Raw genomic sequence first — 26,493 nt, 5'->3', positions numbered from 1 at the left:
TTTTGCTCAGTTTACCTGGTAATTGAGTCAATTTTGCTTAGAAGTCTTGGTAAGAATGGTTTGAAAGGTATAATCATATGCTAATAATGAAGTAATAAAACATATACTAGTAATAAGGCTGTGGATAAAGCAAACGAACGCGCTGAACATTGCATTCAGAATAGTTAATCATTATTACGCTATTGATTTCCTAATGCACCAAAGCTAGACTTGGTTCAAGTCTGTGAATTTTTAAAAAATATGCTCATTTATAAAAGTTTATCTTGTGTCTCTCCTATTTCGTACAAACCTATTCGGAATTAGGCAGCCCAGGCCAGATTTTCCCCAGCGATTGAATGCGTTACTTTTGAGTCTGCGCAGAAGTGAGTTAGTTCTGCCGGATTCCGGTGAAACTCCCCTGTATAGCGTTCACACCATTCATCGTGTCCACTCAACTCACGCGCGCTTCACATGAAAGCAAAATACAAATCATTGCGTTCACTCCACTCAAAAATTCACAAATCACAGACTTGAACCAAGCAAGCAAGCGAGGGTAAGTTACTAATCTACGAACGTTGTCAACAGATTTCACTAGATTAGTTTTGCTGAAGTCCGCCAGCAAGGTGGAGGGACCGTGGTTATACGTATTGTGAGTAACTCTACATAGACCCCATCCCAGTTTTTATTGGTTGAAACATTTACAATACGCCTAAGGTCATGTTAGTGATACAATGCAGGTCTCCTGGTACCTTATATATGTTGTCAATGTGCATGTCACAATCCATTTCTGACCGTTGTATTTCTGTAGTATATAATTAACTGAAATATTGTTACTTGTCAACCCCAAGAAGTATGTGTATAGGAATATTGGCTTTAGGTAAACAAATCAGGGAAGCATCGTTCATTCCGCTTCAGGGGACAAGGGGTTCTCAATTATTTTCAATTGGTTGTTTACTTCATAGACCCTAAATTTTGGAGGGCCTATTTTTTACTCTCGAGACTTTTTACGTCTTAAGATATTCCGAAGAACAAAAGGACCCTCTAGAATATAGGAGAAAAGCCAAGCTATAGTCCTGATGAAAAAGAAATCTGAAATATGTCAGACCTGCAGTATTAGAAGTTGAATTAGACTGTTGAATGTCAAGTATAGCCTTTTCCTATTAAGAGTTGTGCTTTTATGTGACAGGCAACAAATGATACACTGATGCATCACAATTTTTCAATCCAATTTATTTGTATTCTCCTGAATATCTGAGTGATACCAATTGTTCAGTAGAAATATCTAAAACTAAAGATTATATAGTATAATACTAGGAGAGCGGGATACGGAGTTCACATTCATAAGTTTTTAAAGTAAAAAATTGTAATATCTAAGCACGTTTTGTATGTGTTGCTCTGTAAGGATGCGCCAGTGTTTTCTTGCGTTCAGAAAATTATTTTAACGATTATGATCAAGCCGAATATTATCAAAGACGTTTGAAACAATTCCACTAGGTAGATGAGAAAATCACAAAATATATACGCTCTCAAAATGAGCTAGTTAAATCTTGCTTTGGGTGACTTTGCTTTAATTTGTTCCATAATTCTGATGGTTTTTGATTGTTATGTTTTACCACATAGGCTGCGTTGTTGGTTGAATTTTGCTTTAGGGTGATATGCGCCTCGAAAGTGAAATACTTAAAACTTTTGCTCAAACTTTCCTCAAGGAATTTTTCAACCATTCTCTTTCAAAATCAAGAATAAAAATCGGGGGTCACCAAGGGAAACAGATTACCCAAGATTTACAGATATTTGAAATTCAAAGTGGCGGCCATCCCTTTGTCAACTCTATGGAAAAAAATAAAATTTTCGATTTTCGAAAAACTTAAGACGGTGAAAAGTTTTCTTTCGCCAAGAGCTTTAAAATGAACCCCCACGAGTGGTAGATCAAAATAGAATTGATAAAGTTTGAAAGCATGAATATATGTCCCCGAGGCGAGTTCTACCTTAAAGCTCCAACAATATAACATTTCTTTCATCGGTTACCGTGATTTGATACTGATTGATGGCTGAATAATGCAAATATAGGGTCCGTATCGTTCACATAGAAACTGGCTTGTGTGTCGCATGGAAATTATTCAGGATTGCGACCTTCCGATTAGTCACAGTTACTCTACCCCACCGTCGATTAATCAACATAGATCGATCGACTGTTATGGCGAAGATTAGGTCTGCGGTCGAGTCGCCTTGGAACACTTCAGCTTCTTTTGTCGGACTATTTTATGCCTTTGGATTTAAGCTGTTCTTTCAACCGCTTCATATAGTCAGGATCAGGGTATCCATTCCTGTAAAATATTAAGGGTTTCATCATGTGACTTTATTTGCCATGTTACATTCATTTACACGAAACACACATGCAATGGTGTCCTTTGCGGTAAACTGAATCTTGGACTGTCAGTGAGGAATATGGTGAAAAGTGTGTTTGAAAGCGATTTCTGGGGCGAAAGTGGAGACAAAATTTTAAGAATAGATCGGCGTGCACAGTATGTTGAAGCACAGTCACCTGTGGTCTATTCCGTCTGAGTATATGCGCCCCATACAGGTGTGTACATATGCCTTAGAAGAACCGGTTCTGCGCATAGACGGAGAGCTGAATAGACCACAGGTAACTATGGTTTAAGTGTCTTTTTTGTAATTTAAATGATTTTAACGCTAGTTCTCTTTTTGGAGGATGTTTGGCCCTGGAAGGGGCCTTTTTGTTTGTGTGTGCCAGGAGCACTGTTTAGGCGCGCTCGCCACGGATACGACAGGCAAGTTGGATGTCTTTGGGCATTATGGTGACACGCTTGGCGTGGATGGCGCACAGGTTGGTGTCTTCGAAGAGACCCACCAGATAGGCTTCGCTGGCTTCTTGTAGGGCCATGACACCAGAGCTTTGGAAACGAAGATCAGTCTTGAAGTCCTGGGCGATTTCACGGACCAAACGTTGGAACGGAAGTTTACGGATAAGAAGCTCTGTGCTCTTCTGGTAACGACGAATTTCAGAAGAGCGACGGTTCCTGGTCTGTAACGATGAGGTTTCTTCACACCACCGGTGGCTGGCGCGCTCTTGCGGGCTGCTTTGGTGGCCAACTGCTTACGCGGTGCCTTACCACCGGTAGACTTACGTGCGGTCTGCTTGGTACGTGCCATCGTCTTTGACAATTATCGTAGTATAAAAGTACTATGGTGATACTATAACTATTGTCGTAAAGAGACAGCTTATTTAGGTCCGTTCAGTTTTACGGCAGGGGGGGGCCGGCAAAAATCCAGGGGGGGTCACAAAATTTGGAATCCGCAAAGGGGGGGTCATCGCTTTTTCACTGGTAAGAAAGGGGGGGTCACCACATTTTCATAAACATAATACCAACAATAAAGTTCACTTTATGCTATGGCCATGATCGACCCTCTTTACCGGCGGGCCGCCTTCGGCGGCCCACTACAATAAATATACATTATGTATTACCCATGACCCTCTTAACGGCAGACGCCTTTGGCGGCCCACTCCAATTAGGTTTACTTCATGCAATGGCCATGATCGACCCTCTTTACCGGCGGGCCGCCTGCGGCGGCCCACTCCAATAAATTGACTTTATGTAATACCCCACGGCAATCTTAATGGCCGTGCGCCTTCAGCAGCCCTGTCCAGTAAAGTCTACTTTATGCAATAGCCATGATCGACCCTCTTTACCGGTGGTACCGGTGGCCCACTAGAATAAAGTTGACTTTACGTAATGGCCCATGACCCTCTTAACCGGAGGCTGCCTTTGGCGAACCACTCCAATAAAGGTTACCTTTATACAATGTCCATGGACATGAGTTGTCTATGGAAATGAAGTTAAAAATTGCCTTACAGTCGTCCTAATTAACAGACGTTTCATGGATGTGGCTGAGAAGTTTGTGCACTGGCATCTCTGCTACACGAATAAAGTGCGCGGCATACCGGAGTTCAAATCCAAACCATGCGGGTAAATTTGACGTATGGGTTTAGTTATTTTTAAGCAGGGGGGGGGGGGGGGTCATCAATTTTTTTCGTCTGACAAAGGGGGGGGTCATCTTTTTTTCACGAAAAATGCAGGGGGGGGTCTATATTTTTTTGAACACCGGCGACAAGTTTTGCCGGCCCCCCCCCACGCCGTAAAAACTGAACGCTCCCTTATACTATTCCCAAAGACTGAGAGGTTCACGGATTGGCCAAGCAGTGGAAGGTGCTTCACACCTAGGCCACCACCTCGAGAACAGGCGATGATTGGTCTATAATGCATAGCAAATTAACCACGGTGATCCTGCGTTATGACAAAAACTGAAGAAACTCGGAAAATGGGTCAGATAGTAATTTCTTGTCCAAGTATGAGAAGTTGAGTGGAGGCACAGGACATTGCTGAAAACTCCGTAAAACGGCGAGATTGATAACACAATGCATGTTCGATCTTTTCTGCATAATAAAGTTTGTCTAAAATACTCTAGATCTCTTTAGTTGGTATTTGTAAGAAAAATGGTTAAAAAAGTACATCATTCGGACATTATAAGCTAACGACACCATACAACTTTTGATGAATTTAGTGCTCTTTGTGAAATAAATGCGTACACCTTCCTGAGAGACGAGACGACAAATATTGGAACCTTCAAGCATAGAGGTAGCAGGGAGTAAAATTTTTGTTCAAGGATAAAAGAAATGCAAAAAAAAAGTCTCACTTGTCGAAATGATCGTCTGTCTTTGGTTATACAGAGGTAGAGAGTTTAGCTTACGCTTTCATTTGCAGTAAATGTTCATTGTACTCGTGCTCAACGAAAGTAGACCTTGACAAACGCCGTATTGCTGTGTCATAATTGGCATCAATCATTCCAGCTGTGCGTCCACAGCTGTGGTGTTTCAGATGGGATCCCTGTCTTTTGCGGGCTGGTTCGACTTGTACGACTTTGAAGGTTTTAAAAGTCGAAAACGTCAAAATCAGCCCGTAAAAGGCAGGAACCATGTCTGAAAACACCACAGCTATGGACCCACAGCTACAACCGTCCACTGGCAGCTCCATTGAGAAGATAGAGTGATGGAGATTGATTCTGTTTATGCTTAGTATATGTTGTAATCTGAATATGATAATCCCTCCAAGGCCCATAAATGAAGAGTTGTCTATGGCGGGTCTTCATTTCATATTCAGACTTTTCAAATTCAGGGTTTCACTTCTTCAAGAGCTCCGCATTCTTTGACACGGTCATGATCCATCCACAACGTCGTTAATCCATTGTTCATGTGCGTGGAAAATATAGCACGTGTTTGTTTCCCATTAACTCTCCATGTCATTATACTGCATGCATTTGCTCTCATGTGGTATTTTTTCCTGCATTGGCACGATTAAAAATTAAAGACACGACAACAGTTTGGTAGATATTATGACAGTATTATCCTCGTATTGAAGTGAATGTGTTGTCTTGTGAAAGCGTTGGTGTCGTTTAAGAGAAAAGTAACCTGTGTTGACGGTGTCTGCTGTCTAAGCCTTATGATTCAATCAGACCACGGATGGTGATATCAGATTAACAATCGGAATCAGAAAAAAATACAATGAATAATGAAATTGATTGTTGATCTTAATTATAGTGAACTAAAATTTGGTAAGAATACCACAGTGAATGGAGTATCAAAACTAGAACCAGGTGTGAAAATCATGATGATGCCTTCAATTTGATGAACTTACGCTTCAGGGCCACCTGTTATGCTCGTCTTGTGGACGATGTCTTTCCAAGCGATGGTACAAAGTTCATCTTTGGACTCTGCGGCAAGAATACCAAAGGTAAGACCTTTGTCAAATGCAGTCTTGAGGAGTTTCTTCAACTTTTGTCCATCACTGTTGTCAGGTAAGTAGGCTTTGAACGAAGCGGCGGAGTATTTTTGTCCAGGTCGTGGATGGCCACTCTGACAATAAATCGTACACGATTACAACGATTAGACATTTGAAGACAATGAAACATTGATGTAGGCCTACACCAGCCGTAAACCTGTGTAACAATGTATGAAACTCATTACGTTTTGCTTTGTATATCTTAACAAAAAGTATACACGATCTTACGCCTTAACGTTGAATGTTGTATTAAATTTTACTAGAATTTTTTACCCGAAAAACAAAACTTACAGGACAGGTAATTCAGGACAGAACTCAATGAGTACCGTGGGTAGGTACAGAATGATGAATCAAACTTATGGGCTTTAAGGTAGAACGCGCCTCTGGGACAGACATTCGGACTCTTAAATTTCTAAAATTCTTTTCTGATCTACCACTTGTGGGGGTTCATTTTAAAGCTATTGGAGAACGGAAAATTTTCACCGGCTTAGGTTCTCGAAAATCCAATATTCAATTTTTGCCCCATTGAGTTAACACAGGAATAGCGGCCATTTTGAATTTCAAATATCGCAAAATGTTGAGTCATTTGTTTCGCTAGTTCCATACTTTGCAAGGTGCCCCTGATTTTTTGTTAATTTGGTAAGAGAGTGGTTGAACGTTTTATTTACGAAGTTTGAGCAACAGTTTAAATCTTTCACTTTCGAGGCGCATACCACCTTAAACTGTAGTAGAAGCTTACTAGTATATGTTTGAACTAACAAAAATACAGGAAGCATGACATTTTAGAGGGGTGCTTGTGATTTTTTTACAAGATTATTTTCAGATTACTTCGTGACTTTGTTCAACAGGTACGCGAATCCTACAAGAAGTGATTTTACACCCTTTGGCGAGCTGGCCCCTACGTACGATCGATCATCGTGTGTGATAACTAAATGTCAATTTAGCCCCCCCCCCCCCCCCCCACGGCACCATGTTTTCTCGTCAGAAAATTGTAAAATTACTAGTGGGAGTGATGAGTAAAGTATGGGACCAACTTGGAAATATTTATGATAATATATAGGCAGTATCAAGGTTTTCAACCAACCTTATTCTCTGAAACCCGTACACATTTGACCAAAGGTAAGAGGGATGTCATATTTTTATATTTCGAATTATTCATGCCATATATGTGTATTATTACAAAGGATCAATACCAGTGTATGGTGCTTTGTATCCATCCGTTGCTCTACCCTCAGGCCTCATTACTAAAAGGAATACTTGTGGTTTCCCGCAAAGACTCAATATGTTGAAAGTGGCTTGTATTCAGGTTGTATTGTAGTATGGGATAAGTTGCCATGAATGATAAGATGAACATGTTATAGGGAAAGTAGTCCTTGACATCAATATACAGCATTTAGATATAGCAATTAAATATCCCGCCTTATTCTCTATTCAGATATTTGGGAAGGGCGAGTTTGACTTATATAGCAGCTTGAAAGCGGTGCTAAAAGGACACAGTGGATAGTAAACATGCCAAATGCTAGGTGATGATGTTTCTTACCTCCTGAACGCCCTCTGGAAAATCATACTTGAGTATAATACTAGGTTTTTTCTCGAACCCTGCAACGTGCATATTCTTGTCAACTTCAAACGTCATGGTTCCCTTTGGCTGGGCGCCCTGTGGTGGCCAGTATGTTTTCTCACATACGGGACACTTTAGCTCACCCCTAGCCTTTTCCATACATTCCGCGCACAATTTATGTTTGCATTTGGGCAGTTTAGAGGGATCTCGTTGAGGTTTTGAGCACCCGCGGCAAGTTTTCTTATCTTCCTCGCTTTCTTCAGGTTCCTCTTTCTTTTCATCCTTCTTGTTGCCATCCTTTGAAGTGTCCTTTTCTTCCTTAGCATCTTTGTTTTCCTCTTTTGATTCATCACGCCAAGATTTGACTTTTTGTTTATCGTCATCCTCAGCCTTCGATTTTTGCGAACTTGGTCTTTCCTCTTTTTCCTGTCCATTTTTGTCTTTCACGCTGGTTTTACTTCCATCATTTTTCTTTTCATCTTTAATGTTGTCTTTGCTTGCTTCCTCTCCTTTCTTGCTCTGCTTACTCCCCGGTTTGCTGCCCTCAGACTTTTCACTTGCTGCAACACTTTTTCGTTCCTTTGAATCAAGATTGACTTTACTTGAATTAACGTCGCCTTCATGTATGCTGCCCCTAGTTGACGCTTTGCTGTCTTCCGAGCGTCTACTACTTGTCTGCCTTTTACTTTCTTGAGAAGGTGACGCGGTCTTGTCTACTTTACCGCTCGGCTTTTCTCGTTCATGTCCGTAGGGCCTTCGGTATTGACTCGCCATACTTTCTAGCTGTGCTCTCATAGCAGGGTGTGTCCCCCGGTGTGATGGTATCCCGACTGAAAACTGTCTGTCGAAAATATTGCTGTACCGATTTGCAACTTTACCGTCCTCTGTGACGATGCGAATATCCCTGATTGATGTCTTGGGGTTTCGTTTGAGGAAGCTTACTAAAGCAGCACAGGCAATATTACCACTTAAACGAACCGGAAATCCAAGCAAGCCTGCATTGTATGAGGTGAAATGTATAGACACTGTATTACAACATGATCGTCTCATTTTGTTCTCATAACGCGTTAAGGCAATAACACACAGCTATCACCTATATATCCTGTTAATTTTAAAGGACAAGTGGGGGTTCAACAACATTAAAACTGTGATGTTTTAGGCCTAGGGTAGAATAATTTTTCTCCATTCCTTGACGAATAACTTGTTGGCATGTCCTGCGTTCAGATACAAGATCAAGTTTAGCAATCCAAATGGGCGAGTTTTTAAAACTGTATCGTGTTCTATTTTGCTTCTTGCATGTCAAAGGTTATTATTAATACTGTCTATGCAAATGTCATTTAAATTTGTCACTCGAAAAAGAAGACGCAATTGGTCTACAGTCGTCCCGATTTCTTGCATCATATCGGAGTAACCAATAAGTAATAAAGCTTCGTTTGTATTATTTTAATCTTAGACTGAGATTTTCCATAATGTTCTGCTTACATCCCGAAGCCTCGTATTGTTGAAGGAATCCGTGTTATATTGGTAAGCTTATCATTCAAAAAAACAATGTCATGGCGAGAGAAAATTCAAAGTGTCTTTTACAGCAAAAACACTTCTCGATCTCATGATAATGAGAATACATGCATAGCAACTACGACAAAATTAAAAAGCTATCAGTCACTTGTATTTTTGAGGAATTTTGCTCGATGGACTGTGTAAAGAGAGAGTACCAACCTGTTCCAAGTGGCGGCATCGCGATAGAGACAGCTGCATACTTGTGAGTCATCTCGAAGATATTTCTGTAAGTCTCTGACAAGAGATTGGCACTCCACTCTGTGTTGGCTTCGGACCATCTTGGACTGACCGCGTGAATAATAAGGGTAACTGATTCTAAATTGCCAGCCGATGTAATTGCAACTTCACCGGCTTTCAAAGATCCATATCGCTTGATGTAAGCATTGGCTTCTCTCTGAACAGTCCGCCCAGCGGCTTTCACGATAGTCACAGCAATATCACAGCTTGGATGCAATTGCTCATTTACTGGGTTTATTAAAATATCAACAGTTTCTTCGACGATATCTCCTGTGAAGATTCGCATCTTTATCTCCTTGCTAGATAGTAAGTACGACCTAGCAAAGTGATCTAATCCTGTGTGCATAACTACATCTGACGGGACAACTTCTTCGGCTCTACTCGGAGGCTTTGGAGAGATCGATTTCCTGTCGTTTTTGTCATCCAGTTTATTTTCCGCTTTGCTAGAAGGCTTAGAATTGATGGACGTTCTTTCCTTTTCTTCAAGCACTTCGACTTTATTTTCTGACCCTGGTCTGCTTGGACTGATAAATGAAGGGGGGCCAGCTGCTTCGATGTGTGTTTTTATCTTTGATGCAAAATAATTCTTAGCACTACGAACTTCTTCTTCATTTAGTCCGTAAAAACTGATGTATCCAGGTTTGCCCTTGTTCACCATTACCCTCGGGTACTTCCTTTCACAGTCTTGTTTCGCAAACACAACGGCTCTCTCGCTCATGGTGTCTGGTTTCTTCATGACGTCCACTCTAGATTTAGCTTTAGTGTCTCGATAAAGCTTTTTAAATGAGCTAATTGCCCTGAGAACATTTTGAGTGTCCCAGGTATCTTTTTGGTCGAGAAATGTTACCCTGGAACTGCCCTTGTAAACGATTTGAACGTCATGCGTCCGTTCAATGTCTTCGAGTCTGTCCTTTAAACAGTGTTCGATATAGTCCCTCACGGTTTCGTCCATTTTCAAAGTATTTCCATGGGAATATTGAGTATTTATTACATTATGTAAGGCATAATTCTGCATAAGTATGTTGTTCGAAGGAGGCGTTGGCGGCGTGGGTGGACGCGTGGGTCCCGAAGAGATCGTCAGAACCGACCCAGTTTCATCCGAATCCTCATCTCGAGTGGGTCGTTTGCGGGCAAGAGACATTCTGACATAATCTTCTGCTCTGCGAAGTTGCCCCATGGTACCACTGATTTTGATCTCACCATCTATAGATCTTCGAAATCTGATACCGGCGTGTTTTTCGAGTTTCTCTTCTGGGTTGCCCAGAGTGTCTTTCAGGTCAGAGGCATATCGCGGACTGAGAGTGCACTCAACGTCACCAAAGATTTGCTGAAAAAGTCGAAAATAACGGATCAATGTTATATCTTACCGACCTAATCATTTAAAGGTAAAGAGTACTTCATCCGAGGTCCTGTATATATGAAAAGATTTCAACACATTCAGGAAACTATTAAACACGTGAACACTTTGAAATATCATTTTGATTCGCTGCAGTGAGTCGTTTGTATGCAAATTCTCATGGAAAGGAAGTTATGCCCATGCGCTCTGAACTTGCTCCCATGCAGAATCAAACACTTGAAGTCAATATTGGAACAATGCATCTGTTACCGCTAGTAAAAATAACACTGTCACCAGTATCTTTCTATGTTGCATTAACGTTCTCTGACCAAAGGATGTCCCGCATTCAAAACGATTTAAGGCGTGGGGAAGTCTTTACTATTTTGCAAGTTTCAGGAACACAAAATTTGGCAGAATGTGTCAGAAGCAGCGTCCAATCAAATCTGTATGAGACTGAGGGTCGATGCTGCGCATGCGCCATTCAAAGAGAGCCTTGTAATTTACAAAACATACCTGTGAGGTTCTTGTTGTAGGACGACTATCGAAAGTGATGTCAGAATGTACAGATCTTGTGGATTCCTTTTCTGAAATTGCCTACGATAAAAAAATATTTTGAGAGTAAATTTCAACATTTTTAGCAGAAAACAGTTGGACGTTGGCACAATTGCTAAAATGTTGTTCAAAGGATGTAAGAAGAATACACGGCATGTGGTGCCTTTTAATTAGATGCAAAATAGGCAGACAATGGTCTTGATAGTGCTCTGTCGTTGGCAATTTCTGTAATGCTTATGGCACAAAATTATATACATTAATACCTATCAACTGAAATCTTTCGCTGATTGATATGTCATTAAACAGTGATATCTTTGTTATGCCCATAGCTTACACCATTCCTCTCGCAGATACCCGTGTAATCGTTACTTATTTAAATATGAAACCTGGCTATGCTTCTACAACTTTTGAACAAGCTTACTTTTAGGGACCTCGTTTCTTCATGCTCAGACTGGTCATCAGCTTTCTGTTCACAAAGAATAATATGTTCATTAAATTGATGTGTAATTGCTCTACTTTTTTGCGATGATGTTGATATTTACTATGCAAAATTTAAGGTGCAAGGTAATAATAATAATAATAATAATAATAATAATAATAATCTTTATTTCAACTCGATAGCCTTGATAGGTATACGCCTCTTTTCACAAGGGTCGAACACAAAGAAAGTTAAAATACAAAAACAAACAACAGCACAGCAAAGTTAAAATACATAAAACATACAGCAACACAACAAAATCGACAACAACATAAAATGATCAGAAGGTGACAGCATCAGTAAAACTTTGTAAATAAAATTTATAACAAGCACGTTTAAAAATTGAAAGGCTTGTACAGCCTCTTATTGATGTGGGCAACTCGTTATAAAACCTCGGAGCAGATAATCTAAAAGAGTTACAACAAGTAGAGGTCATACGGGGTGAGGGTGTTAAGTAGCATACTTAAAAGTTATATATAAAAGGTAGAATATTTAATGGAAACATTGAAAGAATAATTGAATAACACTATTTATACGTAATGTTTATGATAAGTTAATAAGTTATTTAATGGAAGATACGACAGAATTTTAACCTTCTCAAACTGAATGAAATGTAAATACATCAATACCTTAATTGATGTTGTTTCTTCCTTCTCCGATGAAAGATTAGACGGCTGTAAAGATAAATAAATAAAGAAAAAAATAAATAGTAATAGTTATCATTATGATGTGCTGGTCGTCAACAATGGTGACCGATCACGATAACATTTATTGGAGAAAATTCAGATCTTTATGACCAACGATAAACCATGATAGCAACGCAATCCGTATAGAATTGACTTTGGCAAGACAAGTCGGGATATAGTACAGGGACGCTGCAGCAAACGCATCGGTTCTAATAATAAAGTGCGCGAGTTTATTGCGCGCGTGTAAGCTTACATATCGTCATTTTCGCTCAGCATAATTATCATCGTAAGGGGCCGTGGATAATTAAAACATGCGCACGGTAAACGAAACTAAGTGCGTTTGTCCTCAATCCCCCTCCTCACTCCCCTAAACGAAAGTTTGGAAGTGCGAAAATCCAACCAAGCCTCTTTCTGTATCTGCATCAAATGGTCGGTGATTACGTGGCTATGTAGTCACGCATACGCTACCGACCGTCCACACCCCCCCCCCTCCACGCGTACCCCCTCTAAAATCAATCTCTGTCCAGTGCCAACTCAACAATGACGCAACCAATAGGATGAAATGAAACAGTTGTTACGTTATTTTACTCGTGCACTTATTCACATGTAACTTATGTCAATGCTGGTGTAGCGCCGGTGCTGTACTGGCCTGGTACACGCCAAATAATGTAGCGCAATATTTTGCGATATAGAAAAACGTGTGAAAATTTACGATTTTTGCGCACGGTAATCGAAATACAGCCAACCCCTTCCCTCCCCCTCCTAAACACAGAAGTTTCGTTTACCTCGTGCGTGTTTTAATTATCCACAGTCCCTGATAGAGAAGTGAAAAGATGGAAAGTTGTCGAAACACAGCGATACCTTTATTGACTCGGTTTCCAATTTATCTATATTAGATTTCTTCCTGCTTGAAATCAGTCGAGCTGTTGAAGCTTTTCTAGAAACTGGTTTTTCATTCTGTTCGGATTGTTCAACTGGAGTTGGTTTTGATTGGGGCGTTACCGGTGGAGTAGCTTTGGCAGGACTTGCCTCCCCACTTTTCAAGGATGCTCTGGATTTCTGCAAGGACGTTGATGATTTATTCTGACTTCGCGTGGAAATCGCATCAGGATAAATATTGGCTGGTGGTGACGTCTCCTGGAGGAGTGGTGTCCTCGGGTGTAAGAGGGAGGATGTTGGGGTTTTCTGTTGTTCTTCGACTGCAGGAGTGGTCTGTCTAGGGGTAGATAGTGATCTTTGTTGACTGTCAGGCGTTGCACGTTGTGACCTGGACGCTGATCTAACGGGTGATGGATCAGCCGGAAGGAAAGTTCGGCGCGACGTTGGTGTCAAAATGTTTGAACGTGGCGTCTGCATCCCAGAAGCAATACTTTCTGCACTATTGACTTGTGACGTTCTTGATTCCGGAGGGCCATAGTCTGGTTGCTCTTCTTCATACGGCCGTTGAATATGCTCGCCATACTGAGAGTCTGACTCTGGATCGCCCTCGTCTTGGGGGTACTGCTCTCCGGGTGCTTCTTCTGGATATTCATCCTGGTAAACTTGAGACGAACTATCAGGATATTCATCTTGTTCTTGATCTTGTACGTCCTGATCTTCTTGCTGATCCCGTGGCAATAACGGCTCCACGTATACCACCGTGTCACCAATGGCATGGGCTTCGATTTGTAAAACCTGTTCCGCGACTGGAAAATATACAGTAAAACCAGGAATGATACAATAATGGCACATTTTTAAAATGACGATGTCGTTTGACGAAAATCCCTTTAGTATTCTCGAAATTTAAAGGAGCTTTCAATACCAGTAGCATATATAACTGCTTTTGAAATATCCTAAAATATGCGCCAATATTTCTTCATATCGATCTGCGATAATTACTGTCAAAATTTTAGTGCAAGAACAATACAACTTCACTGAAAATAGTCGATCGTTACAGAACATGTTATCAAACTTTTGGCTTCATTCCAGTGAATTCAAACTATTGGGATGTATGGTCATTTTAGGTTTACATGAAACCCTCCAAACAAGTCATAATATTGTCAAATTGTCCTTCCTTGTGTTTCGGTAATTCTGTATTGACCTTGTATCATTCGATTATTATTTTGATTTTTTTAGTCTTTGTGAAGTTAACGGCCGATTTGTTTGCCAGAATCATATTTATTGACGTTTGCTTTACATACTTTCAAGTAGCATTGTTAGGATTAGAATTTGTGCCTGTGTATTTCGTCAAATTGTGTGGTTTTCTAGGTGTAAAGTACATGTAGACATCAGAATAGTTTAGTATTTCCAACTTTTAACCCGTCAACTCATGACGCTATAAATTACACTGATAATGGAAGGTTAAGTTGTTCTAAACAGATTAAATACCTTCTTGTTCGGCAAAGGTTACCTTGGCGGCGGTGTAGTCATCTGAAAACACAATCTTTTCGATTTGTCCTCCAACAGTAGGGTCACCGAAGTGTTCATGTAAGGTTAACTCTGGTATTCCAGGTTCAAGGTTAGTGACAATAATGCTCCTGTAATCAGCGTTATCGTCAACTTCCTGATCGTAGTATTCGTTATCTCCCATTTTCCACCGTCGACGGTCAAATTCAGTGAATTTATTCGCTGAATTTGCAAGGCTACAAGTAAAAATACAGTGGATCAATTCGTCGGCTCTACGTGATTTTCAAACGTGGTTCTAAAAAAGATCGCTTCTTTGAATTGCACGTATTTATTCTAATTTGGTGATTTTGTTTTGTTTTGTCTTGCTCAAGTTTTGTTTTGTCCTTGTTATTTAAGGAATGTCAATATCTGTACCGTCGTCGTATTAGAGTTCCATATGGAATGACCGTTCGTGATAAACTTCGGCAATTTCACCAGGATTCCCTTTTATGTAGGATAAAGCACACACCATAACTATTACAGCCAATTGGTGTTGCTACAGAAAAGCATTTAACTGTTATGATTAATAGTTACACATTACGGGTATAGCCTATGAAAATGCCATCAATCAGGTATACCCGTTCCGTGTATAGACTATATAAATGCCATCAATCAAGCTATACCCGTTCCGTGCATGGACAATATCAACGCCGCGCGCGCCATCGATCAGGCTACACGTTAAGTGCATATGTATAGACGGTAGACCATATCATTGCAATCGATCAGGCTATACCCGTTCCGTGTATAGACTATATCAATGCCATCGATCAGGAACAATTTGAAGTTCTGGAACGTAAAGGTGTCTAACACTAGTTATAAGCACATTTCAAATAGTTCTCAGTTTTTACAGCTATATTCTGTGTTCACAACCATACCGCCTCAATTGACAAAGGTTTTGAAGCACAATACATTGAGGGAGGCTATTATCGCAAACAACGATTACACCGACGTTGTTTACTCTGACACGAAGAAGATCCATAGTTAAACAGAAAATATTTCTTACCTATCAGCACAATCTAAGCACGATATCCCGCAAGAAGAGTTATTTTTGGACGAATGTTTCGACGCTGTTCTAACCTGAGTTCCCTTCAGTACAAGTGATAAAACATTATCCAACTCTCGAGTGGTGCATTTTACTGATGTGCGATAAACCGGTCTTATTGTCAGTAGTTGCTATAGCAGACTCGCCTTATGTTTTATTTTCTTACACAGAGGACAATAGAAAGCTGACAAGAGGTGACAGTGCATTGAACAGGAAGAATCACTTGGAGTTTTCAAAGCCTCTGTTTATATAGGCTGCATAGTTTATTGTGCTACCAGGTCATCAGAATCTCTTCCTTGAAGGACGAGTGGAGTGTAAATTACATTAAAGGTTGACCTAGCGCCCTCTGCCAAACAAAAAAGCATCGTAACACCGTATTAGCGGTTTAGTAGGGCACACCAAATTTCCTTCCGAGCAACAGGGTCAGTTAAACAACCGATTTCAAGAAATATGTCTACAGTACTGTAGTTTTGCATGGAATCTTATCATTCAGAGATACTTTCAACAGAATATTAACAGTTTGACAGAAAGATAAAGGTTGTTCGCAAATGCCAATCCGCCATATTCTCCTCTATCGCTCCTAGTCCCATTAGGAAAACTCCCTGACAACAAAAGCTAAAATGTCCTCTTCAAATTATAATAGCATGACAACTGGCCTTTCCCCGCTGTACGATTTTGTTCCCCCAGCCCCTATTAAGCTTCCACCGGTGCCCATGTTGTATTGCAAGCCCACCGGTTACATCTCTAGCTGTGGAGTGTCAGGGTCTCTCTAAAGTCTTTGTGTTACACTGCCTTGCCAATATGGATATTTTTATCGTTCTTAAGTGTTTGTTAAAATTTCACATACCCAAGGTCGATATCAAATCTGTTGGTATAGAAGCCAGCTGGATTAAATTTTACGTGACGGTTTTGTTCTATTACACCACAATACCTGAAAATTAATTGCGTTTGATTAATATATATTTTTAACACAGGCGCTCCTTAGCTGGGTAGTCTGCTAAGTAGATCGATTTTCGGCTCGATCTATTGATCCCGTAGTCGATATGCCCGCCACTGCAACCTAAATACTCACTTTAGGTTGCAGTGGCGGGCATATCGACTACGGGATCAATAGATCGATCCGGAAATCGATCCACTTAGCAGACTACCCAGCTAAGGAGCGCCTATGATTTTTAAGTCTTTCGTCATCGATAAAGATTTGCACAGATTTATTGTGAAGTACCTTTGCATGGAGCGCGCACTTGGTTTATATGACAAAGACGGGGTACCATGCACCAAATCCTATCGCCCATCTTCGCTTCAAAGGCTATTTTGTCGGGATTTTGCGGATTTTGTCAGTCACGGAGCTAACAATGAAGCTGTATCTTCTGCGGCTGTATATCGCTTACCGAGACATTGTCACTTGGTACTAAAAAATCACGTTGTAGGGGTTATAGTACTAGTTGACCAACTTTTGGCAAAATTAAATGAATTTCAACAAATATTGCCACCTAGGTAGTGCATGTTATAGCGCGCGAACGCCAAGGTATGAATGCAGGGCAGACTTTTCTGAGTAGTCTTTGCGGTACAAATGAAGACACGTGCACTGAAGGTATTTCGAAGTGTGTATTGAATTTCACCAACACTAGGATAGGAAAGATTCATAAGCTGTACAAGGTAATGAACGATTGATTGATTGATTGATTGATGAATGGATAGTCAATGCCAGGGGCAATAACACACACACACACACACTATATTGGTTTCGATGACTGATGGTCTGCTCAGTGATGGGTAATGACTTTCTGACATAGCACTTCGATGAATTGGTTTGTACTATTCAGGTTCAAACAATGACGCCACTGTTTACACTCAACTCTTTCAAAAGCTAACGTGTGTGGCGGGTTCTGAGGGGTACACCATTAAATGTCTCGGCGAGGAGCTGGGGGGTTTTCGGGAAAAAAATGTTGCAAGGCAAATGTGGAAAAAACTGTCACAACATGAAAGTCTGCAAAAAATTGTTTTGGGGAGATGATAGGAAAATATTGCTATGATGCACAATCATCTCTGCTCATTAGAGCATGGCTTCAGTGAGCTCTGGAGCCACCAATGGTAGCATTCATAAACAATACATATTTCATTCTCTATGGCCTAGCTTTCAGGAACGAGTTCATAATGATGTATATTCTGCAAGAATGTATGAAAATATAACAAGCAATTTGTGACTTTTTGCAAATTGGTAGAATAAAATGACTATTAACATTAATCTGCAAAATTATTGGATTGTTGTTATGTCATTTGTGAGTCAGCTATCACATTACTTAGTTCAACATTTCAAAGAAAAAAATAATGGTAAGTTCAAGAATTGAACATTGCATGACAACTTTTCTGAAAGTGCTAAACTTTATTGCAAAGAAAATAATAGACAGATAAATTAGTGCCTTGAGAAATGGAGCTAAAGAAATCCAGGTCATCAGACTAGTTTTCTGAATATAAGCTGTTTTTTATGTTGCTTTATTATGTTGATTTATAGGTTATTTTGGTTGATAAAACTTGTTCTCATGTGGTCTACATACTGGATTTGAACAAAAGGTATAATGATTTCATTTATCAATTGTATTTGTCAATGAAAACCTATTACCTGTTCTTCATTCATACATAATTTACAAACCAAGTATGCTCTACCATTATTATGTTCACCAGGACAGAAACAGACATACATGTACTTCAAATACTTTAAACTTTTAACTTTGCTCCAAATCACTCTTTTTCCATAAATCATCAAAATTTTCATATTTCTTGACTAAAAACTTTTTCACTTTTGAATACATTGATCCACATTTGTTGTGTAATGTATCAATGAAAGAATTTTGTGGGTCACAAAACCATCCTCTGCATAAGGTGACAAAGTACTGATATACATTTAAGGTAACAATTTGAAAAAAATACCATCATATTTACAAAAAATTCCTTTGTCACCCATTCCTCTCTCCACCCTAACATCAAATGGCATGCTCCTTTATAGCCATACAGGGTAGGGTAAGCCTCAGATATTCCATGGTACTCACTGTGGCAGTTATGTGTTCATTCAAGTAACAAGACACCACAATGACTGCATTCTCAGTAAGTGTGACATAGTACAGATGTACCAATACTGTTATTGTTCAGCTCTGGGAAACCTTAACCACAGTCTATGATGTTCTTAACACCACAGGTGGCCTTTGACACAACCAGTTATAATCTTAACTGAATTCCACTTCAGTTCCCTGTGAACTTACAATTCAAGAGATCTGATTAACATTCCTTTTGTTCTGGGATGACATCAATTCAATGCAGAGCAGTGCTTGTACTCTGAACATAAATTGTTATTTTGAAAGAATTGAAACTCAAATCAGTGAAAATAGATATCGTGTTTTTGGCACAAAATTGATATTTAACAAGATTCACCTTAGCTGGAAGATTTGGAGGGTTAATGGTAACGCACACATCACTGTCCTATTGGTGTTGACAATGGAGATTCACTACAACGCAATACTAAATACCTTGTCAATATTACCAGTTTGTTTACAATGGCATCCTAGGAGTGTGTTTCTATGGGAGGGTGTCTGTATGTGAGTGGGTCTAGGAGTGTGTCTGTATGTGTATGTGTATGTTCAATATTTACACAGAGCTAGGTAATTCATCATGATCGTACACTAAAGCAACATAGCCACACGGAAAATACTGATAAATATTGTTTATTGAATATATATATACACTTTGGTATTCCAAATACATTAATCAGCTTTGTAAAATCCATGGTTTTCAGCACTTTCACTGTCAGAAGATTACTGTGAAATTGGATGATTCAGGGATGAAATTCACCCATTTTCTTATTGGTGAAGTTTGCACACATCTATACCATCACATGATTGCTATCCTGTTAAGATCATCGAAATTTCACACATTACACCATACCTGAACATAAAATCAGTGGTGACCTATTTGTTGTGAATGTAATCTATGTACTGGTAATTTGAGTTATGTCTTATTGAATATTGACCAAATAATATTTTCCTCAATAGAAATTTTGCAAATTTGCTGGACTGTAAATCACCCCAACACTGACTACAGCAAAAACAATTGAACTGAGAAGCATTATCGGGATTCAGTAAAGACATTCCTCTGTCTGCTACACATACACTGATTTGCTTACCAAGTGTTTGTGTCTGAAGGTGAGTGGATGATTCACAATCAATTGATATCACATGACAACAGCTGAAATGAGATCCTGTAAAACCATGCATTTTTCAACATTACAGTCAAATTATAGTCAGTGTGAAATTAACTTTTTTAAAAGTAAACAAATAGATGTAACAAAAAACTCTAATACCTTCTCTGTCTATAATAGAACGAGAAGGTGTAACAAAAAATGAGGTATAATCCACGTCTTTGAAATAACAAAACTATGCAATGTCTATATGGACAGGTTATGTTGGTACTCCTTGTTGTGGTACAAAAAATATGCTGATTGCAAATAGTTACAAATAGTTTTGTTCACAGGACAGTCCTCTATCAGTATCTGAATGACTACACACTCTAACACATGTGTCACAGTGATTGAAGGTTGAGGAAATTTCTGTACACGTGATTGACTGCATATGGACCATTAGAAATCTACTGCATCCAATGTCACTGACCAGATTGACATGCTCTTATTTTCAACCTACATGTTCTCAATAGCAAGTCGTAAAATAAATCTGGCACTATCATCATGGTACCCATAGCTTATCATTACCCTGTTCACATAGGGTAGTTTTAAGTTCATTGTTCTCTAGGTTCATTGTCAAAAAGATTGCACATCTGTATTTGCATAAAGGACACCTTCTTTCCTCAAGTTTGCTGTGAAATTAGCCAACTCACAGACCCTCAACTCATCAGTTTGTGGAAACACTATTGGCAAACTATGTTAGTTTAGTTTATCATGATGTACAAAAACCAATGAGCTATTGAGATATTTGCCACTGACATACATGCTATCAAAATGAGGCTCAGCGATGTCTTTTTGAGATTATTTGCCCAGCTCAAGAGGATATTTCCTGATTTTTTTTTACTGTCAAATACTAGTAGATAAGAACTTTGCTGGACCAATGGACACGCAGTGATTGTTTTTTCTTTATCATGAGCAGTTTCTTGTGTTTGACTGAACCAATCAATTGAACCTAAAGACAATGTACCACATGATAGCACTACAAATCAGTATGTTCCAATACACAGAACACATTTACAGGTAGATATCTTCCCATGCACAGATAACCAAGAGTACACATGTAGCATTGAAAGACAAGATGTGAAATAGTCTGTGTGATTCAGTGGATTCTGCAGTTTACTTGAAGATAGCCTATAGTCTTGTGAGCAGTATTTCGGGAGTGGGTCAAAGGTACGGAGGCAAGCGGACGAACTAGAATCTCGGCTAACTTGAAGAACACTGGACCCACCTCCCTTGTGATATAAATCAGTGGTTGCCTCAACCCTTTCACCACCATGGTTTAGCCCAATCCCATTGTTTTCAATGGTGATTGTGGACCTGTTTACAGGAGATTTGGGGGTGCACAGGTTAAGGTGCCTTTCATGATGAATAAATACAAATATCCCTAGATGATGGTGTTGAATTGTACTGTAGGTTGGCGAAGATCCAGAGTTCTTCAATCTGCCCGATAGTTCTGATTAAAGGACTTTGCATGTTTAGAGTTGAGCACACCAAGTATTCTGACACTGCTGTAGTTACAAATGTGAATACGAAAAGTAACAAATTGCACAGTTACACTGCAGCATCTGGCAAAACCTCAATTGCTGGTGTTCTCATAAAGTCTGACAATCATGAGATAGAACATTGAAACTATCAGAGGATATAGGGAACACTAGTCACATAAAAACACAGAAAGCTCACTTTCAAAGTGACATGAAAAGTTTCATAGTGACAAGTTTTTGCAAATGCTATACGTAGCATTTTGAAGTCAATTCAACTTTCACTTCTGCCATCCTTAGGACTTTACAGAACAACTTAAAGAGGACCATACTTGAAATACTGTCATCAGTCCAAGGCTAGAATTCACAGACGTGGCAAGGAAGCAAAACCTTGATTTCCTGTCTTCATTTAAAATGATGTCAGAACTTTTCACAACACTTAAAGTGAGCTTTCAGCTTACATTTTCAAAGACTTGACAATTGTATATATGTATATTATAATCTCTGCTATTGACTGAATGATAAGAAATATAAAAATACACTAATTAATTAAAATACATCAACGATAATTAAATACAACCAATCATTTTGGCCATGGGTTCCTCTGAGAAATATTCATACAGTTGTGTACAAAGTCTTTCAGAAGCAATAAACTGAAATTAAAAACTATGTTTACAAACCAACTCTTGTTAAACTATGAATATTGTATGAGATAAAAGTATGAAGTTTATAGGTCTGGTACATTAGCATATAAAACACAGTCATATTAGTTCAGCAGTTACAGTATTTGAGCAATAGTTGGAATGAAGAGATTTCTTGAGATGTTAGCTACATATATGTAGGGAAAATGGCATGCGTAATACAACAGCCCTTTGACAAATCTCAGGCAAATTTACGATGTAAATTGCATGAGTTCTCTGTGTTGTTGAATTACATAGTCAGAACTGATGTGAGCAACAGGTACAATGTATGTTACATAGCACAAACATAAATTGTCATCCATGTATTATTACAAAGCTGATAGTATCTGTCCTTCCATAGGCTGCCTGTGGATATGATGTGTGTGTGTGTGTGCGCGCGCACGTATGAATTGATCTGTTAAACAGACATGAAATAATGCTGATCTGAAATTGTTATCTACCATCTTAACCTTTAGTTACAATACTATTATCAGTCTACATGAAATATGATACAAAACTGGGGTCTTTTTCAATGACCAAATTTACTTTAAATTGCATATATGACTCATCTGTTTTCTCACGATTGAGACACAAATGTTATGTGAAATGAGAATTCAACCTGAATGGAACTTGTCTGTATTTCAATTCTTACATTGGCAAGGGCATGTTGACCTTCTATCATCTAAGACTTCTCTATCATGTACTAGTTGTACATAAAATGTTTGTTTGCATTTCTTGAAATATTCTCACTTTTCAGTTTTAATAATTCAAGCCTTTTGTAGAGAGAGAATCTCTAACCTATGACATCACATGTAGGACTTGAAAAATGAGAGCAACTTGGTGTTTTGAGGTTTTGTTCAATTGCAATCCTATTATATTACTTAGACACACAATAAGTCCATCTCAACAACTGCTACAAAAACTTCCAAATGTCTAATGCAGTGGGACCTACATATTAATGATTAGCAAAGCAAAAAAAATCCTCTGTACTGTCAATAACTAATTTAAGCTATCTAAATATTCTATATTGAACTAATATTTTGATCACATAGCCTGCCATTTTTGTGGCTGTATAAGGCACTGCTTTAAAGGCCTCTCTGAATTGTAATAACAAAAGTATACAACAAGATTTCAAATTCTACATATCATCTGGCCATCATGGGCATGATAAATGAAAATGTGTCCGAAGTGAAGAAATTTGTTCTTTGGTATCGTTTGAAGGTTTGAATGTTTTGATATAGCTCTACCAGACTATCAATGCTAATTAGACACGGTAACACTGACACATATATATGCACACAAAGTTCCTATCTCTAGTCTTCTCACATACCCTTAAATCCCAATCATTTACTAAAAACCGACCAGATTCCGTTACTGATGGATAAAAACAGAGAAAAGAGCAGCGAAAAGGAAAATTTATCAAATTCTACCAGCTACTACACTAAGCAGAGCAATAATCACACTAGTAAGACATAATTTATGCATAACATTTGCTAGGTATCCTCCATAATCAGTCAATGTCAAACTAACACTACACGAATTACCATATCAATGGAAGACAATCTGTATGAACTTGAAAGTACGAGACCCCCTTTACATATTACTAGTTTTTGCATTCCATGTGGTGTGCATGCAGCTTTTGTCATCCTGAGTATTTTGTAAAATCTATTTGATTAATGAATTAAGACCCATGACACTTGCAGTGACTTGTACAGTGAAGTCTCTTTACATTCAGGCTGGGTGTTTGTAGGCAGTTGTACCAATCAACCTATGGCAGTATTTGCAAACAGAAAACATTCCATTTTATGTACAAATAGGTGTCCTTTTGGCAAACTAATAACGTCTTCTTGAGAAGTCATGAGTCTCTTTTGAGTGTCATTATTCTGCTATGTATAACCAGATTATAACTCACTGAGTTGTAACTATCTACGGCTATATCAAAACCGCTACACATTACCCCTGCAATGCCATGCATTCACAAAGTCTGACCAAAATGCTTAAACGCAGTTTCCTTAAAAATGTACGGCAAATTGCTGAACTTTTGAAACCTGTACAGCCCATAGGCAAGCCTGGCTTTTCAGAAAATAGATCTGTTTTGAAGGTAATCTGTTAAGTCTTATTGATGAAAATGAATACATAAACTAACAACTCTAACTAAAGCACAGAAACACTATTAACAGTCCTACATTACTTTTCATATTTGAATTTACATGTTCAATAATTAAAAAAATCAACATTTACATATTCATAATCTGTAGATTCATATTAACAAAGCTAGAAATTATATCAATATGTAATGGAGAATACTGTAATACAGAACAATTTAGCTGAAACAAATAAATGTTTATATCTATGGCTATGAAACTTTCTTGTACACAGAATAAATTCAACTTTGGCAAATAAAAGAGCAACTTCTGACTTGCTTTCAGTAGAGGCAAAATACATATAAATCAAAACAATAACATCTTTATAATGGGCTGGTGTATAAATCATCCATGACAAACATCTAGTCTTTAACTAATTTCATCATGGTTAAAACAGCTGAGGTGGTTGTGAGCAGTTTTCATTTAGCTACATTATGGTTGTGAAATTCTCTCCCGCTACAGACATATCCATTGGGACAGGCAGATTGTCTAGACATAAATTCCCATACGTCCTTCACAAACGGATTTGAGCTGTGGAAAATGAATTCAGTCTTCACCATAGGTAACTGATCTGTATCAATACACCAATGATGGTCATCTTCAGAATTCAGTGTGTGTTGGGGTTGACACATTTCTAATGGATACATGACCCCAAGTTTATTAAATTTAATCACTGGGTCACCCTGGTGAAGATATCACAAGGCTTTGATTATGATATCTCTAGTGAAATATTAGCAATTAAATAGATGTCAGTAGACCAACAAAAGCACACAGCTATGTCTGGGAAGGCTGTATGGGAACTAATAGCTTGTCTGAGACAAAACCTAACTCCAGGGCATCTAAGATATGGAGATAGGGTAAACTATACACACTTGACGTAGCCCAAACATAGGCTGGAGGGCAAAACAACAGTCAAATTCTACAAACAGTATCGGTGTCAGACAGTGGCAACATATGATGAAATGTTTACAAGCTTGCTGTTAGAAACAAGACAGTCAGTCACCTATGTATCTACATTTATCCAACAATGACAATGATCTGGCAATCTAATTGTAGTTTTAAAATTTACTGTTAATTAATATACAATACATAAAGCAATTAAAATTCCATCCCTCACCATATCATGCTGTTTGGAACTTCTCTTGCAAATAGAAAACGTACTTTAAGTAGATTAGTTGCCAGCATCAATTTGCCACGTCTTTGTAAACTGGGGAAAACAGGCTTTGACGTTGAGTCAATAATTCTTGTGAAAAGTTCAAAGATCAGCCATATAAAAACGCCAAAAGGACAATACTAAAAATTTGACACAGACATTACTTGCAGATACGTTCTGTCATTTCTTTCTGTGAAATAAAAAACATGTAAATATCATATTTTAGTTACAAAATCAATGATGCTTAACTTAGCTGCTACAGTCAGTAAACTCATTAGAAAATGAAAACATGTTCTCCATTCTATAATTTAACGTCTTTATTGGTGAAATGTTTATTATAGAAAGGAGTGCACGTGTGTTGACTTCCTGCATATGTATAACTTTCAATGAGAAACGAAGATGGCTCACAAAACTGACAGACATGATGTACACTTTTAGGATAAATGATGTGCCATGGACACAAAAAAGTTCTTGTTGGCATGATTTAATTTTTACATTTTTTCTATGTACTGGTAAACACTGATGCGGAAGGAATTAAACATAGGGCAAAAGTCCCTGAAGCTACTATAGACATGGATACAAAATTAAGTATTTCCTGACTGTATGAAATTATCTCACTAAGGTCATTCTAGGGACTTGTAAACCAAATATTAAGCTGTTTGACCAGCGGTTTTGAAAAAACAAGCGACTCAACAGTTGACAGAGCTCTGCTGTGTTATTAGAGAATAACCTTTTGTGACACATGTATTGATGAAGAAGGTGGATATCTTTGATAGCTCATTTCAGGATGGCCTGACCAAAATGTAAAAAAAAAATTCGTAAAAATACAGATTTGCATATTTCATCACAATTTTAACAAATCTACGTTGGGTTATCCCTAGGGACCTGTATACCAAATAACAAAGCTATCTGACCAGTGGTTATGGAGAAGATTTTTTACCAAAACGCCCTTTTGTTGCTAATTTACATATTTTCAACAATATCAAAAAATTAAAAAAAACAGTTTCTCAAAATCATATATTTTATCCACACAACAAATGTCAAATCAGTAAGTACTGCAGTTCTCAAGATATTTGAGTGGACGGACGCCTCACAAACGGACA

General features: G+C 38.6%; 2 protein-coding genes and 1 pseudogene across 2 annotated transcripts in view; all 3 read right to left on the bottom strand.

Annotated features, from left to right (window-relative positions):
* Positions 1 to 144: 144 nt before the first annotated feature.
* LOC139139816 (uncharacterized) lies at positions 145 to 15,927 on the bottom strand. The gene is made up of 10 exons (XM_070708752.1): positions 15,669 to 15,927; positions 14,609 to 14,862; positions 13,103 to 13,926; positions 12,185 to 12,229; positions 11,499 to 11,543; positions 11,039 to 11,119; positions 9,112 to 10,516; positions 7,375 to 8,390; positions 5,691 to 5,908; positions 145 to 2,303 (listed from the first exon to the last, which is right to left on the bottom strand). Exons 2-10 carry the CDS (start codon positions 14,808 to 14,810, stop codon positions 2,234 to 2,236), a joined length of 3,906 nt encoding a protein of 1,301 aa, XP_070564853.1. The 5' UTR covers positions 14,811 to 14,862; positions 15,669 to 15,927; the 3' UTR covers positions 145 to 2,233.
* LOC139139572 (histone H3-like) lies at positions 2,645 to 3,171 on the bottom strand (annotated as a pseudogene).
* A 4,581-nt stretch (positions 15,928 to 20,508) lies between the features above and the next one.
* The window catches only part of LOC139139815 (MOB kinase activator 3B-like), a 35,863-nt gene continuing 29,878 nt past the window's right edge, over positions 20,509 to 26,493 (bottom strand). Inside the window, exon 7 of the mRNA XM_070708751.1 lies at positions 20,509 to 25,580. Coding sequence (XP_070564852.1) covers positions 25,551 to 25,580 — 30 coding nt within the window. The 3' untranslated portion in view covers positions 20,509 to 25,550. The remainder of the gene's footprint in view (positions 25,581 to 26,493) is intronic.

This window comes from Ptychodera flava, chromosome 9 (assembly GCF_041260155.1).
Source record: "Ptychodera flava strain L36383 chromosome 9, AS_Pfla_20210202, whole genome shotgun sequence".
Classification (NCBI taxonomy): Eukaryota; Metazoa; Hemichordata; class Enteropneusta; family Ptychoderidae; genus Ptychodera; species Ptychodera flava.
The sequence above is the reverse complement of the archived record's forward strand: the minus strand, read 5'-3'. Positions and strand labels throughout refer to the sequence as shown.